Source organism: Entamoeba histolytica, genomic scaffold (genome assembly GCF_000208925.1).
Source record: "Entamoeba histolytica HM-1:IMSS scf_1104750519283 genomic scaffold, whole genome shotgun sequence".
In the NCBI taxonomy this organism is placed as follows: Eukaryota; Evosea; order Mastigamoebida; family Endamoebidae; genus Entamoeba; species Entamoeba histolytica.
Genome location: NW_001914880.1, coordinates 77,494 through 84,676, shown reverse-complemented (window position 1 = coordinate 84,676; position 7,183 = coordinate 77,494). Strand labels below are relative to the sequence as shown.

Genomic DNA, 7,183 nt, shown 5'->3' with positions numbered 1-7,183 from the left:
TAAATACTATATCTATTTGTACTTGTCAATAATCTTATCTAACTATTTTGAAATACTACTAAATGAATTAGATGACAATAAACAATGAAAACCAACTCATTTACTTATTTTATTGAATTTAATATAAAATATACTACATAGACAAATGATAGTAATACATTTTATTTTTATGATTATTATTATCAATTAAATCAAACATAACCATTTTGATTTGATTGAAGTAATAATCAACGATATTCATTATGTTTTAATACCAATTCTTTTACCTTCTTTATGTTTTTATGTTCAATTTTTATTTCTTTAATCAATCTCATACTTTTTTGAAGGTATTAGTATATTGACTTAAATTAACACTCCATTTATTTTGACATTTCTTATTTTTCTCTTTCTTGGTTCTATTCTTTATTCTTTATAAACATTTCTTTTCTTCAATCGTTTCCATTGTTATTGTGATATGCAACAATATTTCTATCAAATAATCAACTAGTTTTATCCATTTCTCTAATATCTGTATTTTATCAATGTCTTTTGTGGTATTTTCAATCGGGTACGAAAATTAGCAAAGAAAAAATGCATCTAAATAATTTACAAAAATGAAAAAAGATGCAAAAAATTTTACGTCATTAGAATATTCAAATTATTATATTTTGCTCCTAAAACAAATAAAAATAAAAAGTATGATAAATACAGAATATGTAAATATTTATGTTTATATTTTATAATCATTTATATTCTGTATGAAATATTAATGAAATAGATTATTTGATTATTCATATTTATTTGTATTTTTTATTATTTTTATTATTTTATTTATTTATATCATCTGTTTATATTATGTATATCATTGTATTCTTCTTATTATCTATATATTATTATATTCTTCTTATTTGATGATTTTGCTATTTATATTATTTAGATTTTCTTATTGTTATTCTTTTATATTTAAATGTATTTTATTATTTGAATATTCATCTTTTCATCTTTTATATTATTATCATTTATATCTATTTTCATTTTATATTTATTCTCTTTTTATTTATATTAATATTAATTTTATATTTTATACTTTTTATTTATTATTATATCATTGATTATCATTTCTCGTTTTATTTATCATTTATTCTTATTATTCTTTTGTTTTTTCTTTATTCTATATCATATATTCATATCATTTTCATTTATATTTTATCACTTATTACATGTTATAATAACATAAAATATATTATTGAATATATAATAAATATCATAATGAAATTATACATATAAATAATAACATAAAAAGAGTAAAATATTTTTCATCAATAAAATAATATTAATTATTTTACATCATTAAATTAGACACTTTTTATTGAATATTTCTAATTTTTACAATAAAAATACACTTTTTATTTCTTCTTTTCTTCTTTTATTACATCTTTGTGATTTATTATTTTTATATTCTTTCTTCTTATACTTTCTTTTTATTCTTTTATATATTTTTATTCTTTTTATATTATTTGTTTTTCATTGTTGTTTCTATTTGTTTCTTCTATTATTTATCAATTTTATATTCATTTATTCATTATTTTTATTTCTTTTTTATTAATTCTTGAGTATTGTATATTTCTTTAATATTTCATTTGTATATTATCAAAATATATGTTTTATTGATTTTATGTTGAACAAAATATTGAATAATTCAATATTTCCATTCTTAATTATTCATTCTTTATTCTGAAATGTTGTGTATATTTATTATATTAAATGAATATGTTGAATGAATATCAATATTATTGTTTATTTGATTTTAAAAAAATAATAAATGAATATGAAATAATAAATGAAATAAAATAATGAAATAAAATAATCTAATATTGAACAAATCAAATAAAGAATATATTGAATATATCATTAATGTTACTTTATTATTTATTATTTCAATTATTAAATATTAATAAATTATTATTCATGAATATTTAATTAATTGATTATTATTTTATAATTTCATTTTCATTTTATTTAATAAATGAAATATAAATAATAAATGAATGAATAATAATTTAATATATGAAATAATAAAAAGAAAAGAAAGATAAATAATAAATAAATATGATGTATTTAATATATAATATAATTTATTATCAAATATAATAATAATATCAAATGATGATTTATTTTTATTTCAAAATATTTTGCATCCATAAAAATGTTGCTAAATATTTTGCATCATTAAATTTTGCATCATTAAATTTTGCACTTTTTTTATTTGTTTCAATAAAATTTGCATCCTTGATTTTTTTCATTCTTTTCTTCTTTTATCATCTCTTTTGTTTTATTACTCTTTATCTTCTTTCTTTTTATCTTCTCTCCTTTATACTTTTATTCTTTCTTCATCTTCTTCTACTTTTTACTTTCTTTTTATTCTTTTATATCATTCATTCTCTTCTTTTTCAATTATTTGCTTTTTTCGTTGCCGTATTAAATTGTTACATAAAAAATTAATAAATGATACATAAATATGAAAGTTAACACTATCACATAATGAAAAAGTAAATAGCAATTTAATACTAAATAATATCAAATTGAAAATAACACTACAGGTAATGATAAAGAATATCTTAATATCAAAAATAACGTGAAGTAAATTGAAATTATATTAAAACAAATATCAATTCATTCTCTTTTTCGTAATTTATATCATTTGTTATATCACTGTTATTAGAACATAAATACTTTAATTATTAATAAAATTATCAATAACATACATTATTAAAGTATTCAAATTCTTGTTATATCTGATGAAATGTACTTATAAGCTAACTATGAAAATCATGTTTTGCATGATTATTTCAATATAAATTAAATTCAATTCCTTTTTATTATTTTTATTTCATTACTTTATACAATTTAATAAATCGTCATTTCTTATTCTATAGTAAATAACATCATCTCATCTTTTTATTTGAAATGGTTGTCTCTTCATTTTTTTTTCTGAATAACTCCATTACGTTAATTTTTTACTTATATTAATTCACATTACTTCAATTCTTATTTTTAAATTGTTCATTCTGGATTTGTTTTGTTTCTCCTTGAAAAAAACTTTCACATGAAATATTGAACGGAGTTAAAACAATCTTAGAATATTGATATGTGCAAATAATTTAAAAAATGTTATTTTTTTGTTTTTTTTTTTATGAAAATCATAAAAAATAATTAAATAACATTTACATATCTTTTTGTTATTTTTTTTTTCTCAATTCAATTAATCCAAAGATGAATAAATTTCAAATAGAAATAACTAAAAATTAAAAAGAAATGAACCAACAACAAATACAACAATATAAAGAGGAACAAAGAAGGTTTGTTATAGTGTTAAAATACAAAACGACAAGATAATAATAAACTAGACAACAAGAAGAACAAAGACAACAAATTATTGATTCTGTTCTTGAACCAGAAGCAAAAGAAAGACGTTTGTAACATTCCTTATATTTCATTTAAAATGGAGATTAACAACAAGTTGCTAGTATTGCTCTTGTTAAACCAGAAAAAGCAAGACAAGTAGGTGATATGATTTTGATGATGTGTCAACGTGGACAAATGACAGGAAAAATCAATGAGGGTGGATTAATTTCAATGATTGATCAAATCAATGAAAATAAGACTGAAACCAAAGTCACTTTAATGCATAAAGGAGATGATGACTTAGATGATATTAATATTGATGATCTTTAACTTTTTTCATTCATTTTTATGAAAGATTTATTGTAATAATAAGAGAAATCACAACTTTTCATTTAAAATTGATTTATCCATAAGAATAATCTTCTTTTTAATGATATGATAATATCAACATTGTTCAGATGAAAAGAAAAACACTTTCAATCTTTTTCAATAAAAATAAAGAACAAATCATAAAAAAGAGAAAAACTTAAATAAAAAACTGAAAAAGAGAAAAACAAGAATGTTACCTTACACTGAAAACATTATTCAAAAACCATCAGAATATACTTACTTTAAATTTAGTCAAAAAACACAAGAACGAATATACGAAGATGAACAAAACCGAATTCTTATTGATGAAGAGTCTCTTCCATCAACAGCATTTTTCACATTTTTTAATTCTCAAAACGTTGTTAATTCAGTCAACTTTAGTGATGACGGTCATTTAATATCAGTTGGATGTTCAGACTCATCAATTCGATTATATGACTTTAAAAAAACACAAGTTGTGAATGGAATGAACCCACAAGCAAAATTACTAGGTCATTGTGGTCCTGTGTTCAGCACTAATAACTCACCTGATTTCAAATGGCTTGTAAGTGGTTCAGAAGATTGTTCAGTAAGACTCTGGTCATTAGATTATCCATCTTGTATCATGTCATTTAATGTTTGTATAATCTTGTAATAATAAGTTCTATAAACAAAACCCATTCATTCATTAGGAACATGATGGACCAGTCTGGGATGTACAGTATTGTCCATTAGAATATTATATGTTAAGTTCATCATATGATAAAACAGCTAGACTATGGACATCTAAACAAAACAAAAGTGTACGTATATTTGGAGGAGATGGTGGACATAGTGAGGATGTTACATGCTCTGTATTCACACCTGATGCATTGATGGTCATCACAGGATCAGCAGATAAAACAATAAAAATATGGGATGTTGGGAAAGGAAAGAAAATGGCAGATTTAACAGGACATGATGCTAGTATTACTTCATTGGCTATTAGTTCAACAGGAAGATATCTTGCATCAGGAGATGAAAAAGGGTCAGTTATTTTATGGGATATTAAATATGGAGAACATGTTAAGAAAATTAAAATGTTGAAAACAAGTAATCAACCAATTATTTCTATGGCATTTTCTAATGCAGTGTCTAAAGAAAGATGTGATGAGTTTGTTTTTTTTTTATTTAAGTATAAAGTTAAAATGAATAAATTTTATTACAGAAAGAAGAAGGAATTACTTAAATGTAGTATCATTCTTGTTACTTGTTGTAATGAAAATTATATTAGTCTTTGGAATATTCAAGAGGCATTACATGAGACAGAAAGTAAACACAAATTAGCAATGAATAGTGCAGATAATTACTTGATTAAACAATATAATACTAAAGATACTCCAGTCATTGATGTTCAATTCACACGTAGAAATTTATTATTAGCAGCTGGTATTTATAATTCACCAGAATAAATCAACAAATGAATGGTGTATTGAATAAATGATTGTTCTTTGAAGAAACCAACTTGTTTAAGTCTTCAATAATACAAAAAGGAAATACACAGGATTATGTAAAGAAAAACAAGTTTAAAATAAAGAAATTTTACTAATTTTTTTAAATTTTAAAATACTATAATTAATAATAAAAATATAATAAAATAAAAAACACATTTTTCTCTAAAAAGAAAAAATAAAAAAAAGAAAAAGTAAAAAGAAGAAAACAGCAAATGGCAACCTCAGACGCTTTTCAAAAATCTTTGTATAAATATGAAGCCCCATGGACGGTTTATTCAGTTTCTTGGAGTAATAGAAACGATAAACCAAGAAGAATTGCATGTACATCATTTATCGACGACTATATTAATCATATTCAAATAGTTCAATTAAATGAATCAACTGACTCATTGGAGAAATCTGCTGAAATAGACCAACCATATCCTCCAACAAAAGTTATGTTTATGCCACCATCATTAAATCAACAAAATGACCTTTTAATGACATCAGGAGATAATTTACGTATTTATGAAATATCACCTGATTCATCTAATTTAAAATGTAAAACAACATTAAATTCATCAACAGAAACTTTTTCACCATCTACTTCATTTGATTGGAATACAATTAATATTGATCGTGTATGTTCATGTTCAATTGATACTACTTGTTCAGTTTGGTCAGTAGAAACTGGTCAATTAGTAAAAAAATTAATTGCACATGATAAAGAAGTCTTTGATGTTTCATTTGCAGCTAATCCTGATATTTTTGGAACAGTAGGTGGTGATGGGTCATTAAGAATGTTTGACTTACGTTCATTAGAACATTCAACTATTTTATATGAGTCACAAGGTCTTGTTCCTTTATTACGTCTTCAATGGAATAAATTTGATCCAAATTTCATAGCTACATTTGCTATGGATAGTGATAAAGTAATTATTATTGATGTTCGTCAACCTGCTATTCCTTATACTCAACTAAAAGTTCATAGAAATAGTGTTAATGCTATTTCATGGGCACCTAACAAAGCCACACAGCTATGCTCTGCAAGTGATGATCATAAAGCTCTTATTTGGGACATTGCACCTGTTGCTGAAGGAGCTGATCCTCAAGTATTACAATATGAAGCTGAGGCTGAAGTAAATAATATAGTATGGGCAACATTATATCCAGAATGGGTTTGTGCTTCTGTTGGCAATCAAATTCAAGCATTAAGAGTTTAACTTTACATGGTTTATTTTTATTTATTCTGTTTATTAATTTTGTTATAATCAAGAATCAATGAAAACCAATGAAATAGTGTTGAATTAATATTAAAGTCGAAAAGCATTGAACTATGCTTTGCAACATTCTGAAATGTTTTTAAAAACGAAAAAATGAAAAAATGAACTTAAATTGAAGATTTGTTAGATTTCATATGGGAGACAAAACTGATCAAGATGATAATGAATATACTAATCTTTATATTGGAAATATTCCTTATTCAAGTACAGAAAAAGATGTAAAGAATTTCATTCAATATGATGGATGTAAAATCACTATGGTTACAGATAAAAATACAGGGAAAACAAAAGGGTTTGCTTTTGTAGCTTTTGAAACTCATGAACAAGCATTAGAAATAAAGAACAAGTTTGTTATTGACAATAACCAATGAATATTACATTGACAGAACATTATTATATGAAAAAAAAGAATACTGAAATAATATCTTAGGTTACAGGGAAAAGAATTGGAAGGACGTCCAATTATTTTGAAATGGGACAGAGGACTACAATCAAAAGTATCAGATAAAAGCTATAAATTGTTTGTTATTAATTTATTTATATTATATGTTCATAACTAATTGATTGTAGTGGATATCACAAACAACATGAATCCTCTTCTAGAAGAAGAGGAAGAAGTTATTCTCGCCATAGATCTTCTCATAGAAGAAGACATTCCTCTCGGTCAAGAAGTGATTCGTATGAACGACGACATCA

The 7,183-nt window shown here is 23.0% G+C and overlaps 3 protein-coding genes across 3 annotated transcripts, besides 1 other annotated feature; all 3 read left to right on the top strand.

The window, feature by feature from the left end:
- Positions 1 to 205: 205 nt before the first annotated feature.
- Positions 206 to 545: a repeat region.
- A 2,749-nt stretch (positions 546 to 3,294) lies between these two features.
- On the top strand, positions 3,295 to 3,714 carry EHI_198970 (uncharacterized protein; the record flags this gene model as incomplete). Its single annotated transcript, XM_649868.1, has 3 exons — positions 3,295 to 3,338; positions 3,387 to 3,451; positions 3,500 to 3,714. The coding sequence occupies 3 exons, from the start codon at positions 3,295 to 3,297 to the stop codon at positions 3,712 to 3,714; spliced, it is 324 nt and encodes a 107-aa protein (XP_654960.1).
- A 229-nt stretch (positions 3,715 to 3,943) lies between these two features.
- EHI_198960 (transcription initiation factor TFIID subunit 5, putative) lies at positions 3,944 to 5,183 on the top strand (the record flags this gene model as incomplete). The annotated part of the gene is made up of 3 exons (XM_649893.2): positions 3,944 to 4,369; positions 4,425 to 4,864; positions 4,967 to 5,183. 3 exons carry the CDS (start codon positions 3,944 to 3,946, stop codon positions 5,181 to 5,183), a joined length of 1,083 nt encoding a protein of 360 aa, XP_654985.2.
- A 254-nt stretch (positions 5,184 to 5,437) lies between these two features.
- EHI_198950 (WD-repeat protein) lies at positions 5,438 to 6,427 on the top strand (the record flags this gene model as incomplete). Its single annotated transcript, XM_649787.1, has 1 exon — positions 5,438 to 6,427. One exon carries the CDS (start codon positions 5,438 to 5,440, stop codon positions 6,425 to 6,427), a length of 990 nt encoding a protein of 329 aa, XP_654879.1.
- Positions 6,428 to 7,183: the final 756 nt, after the last annotated feature.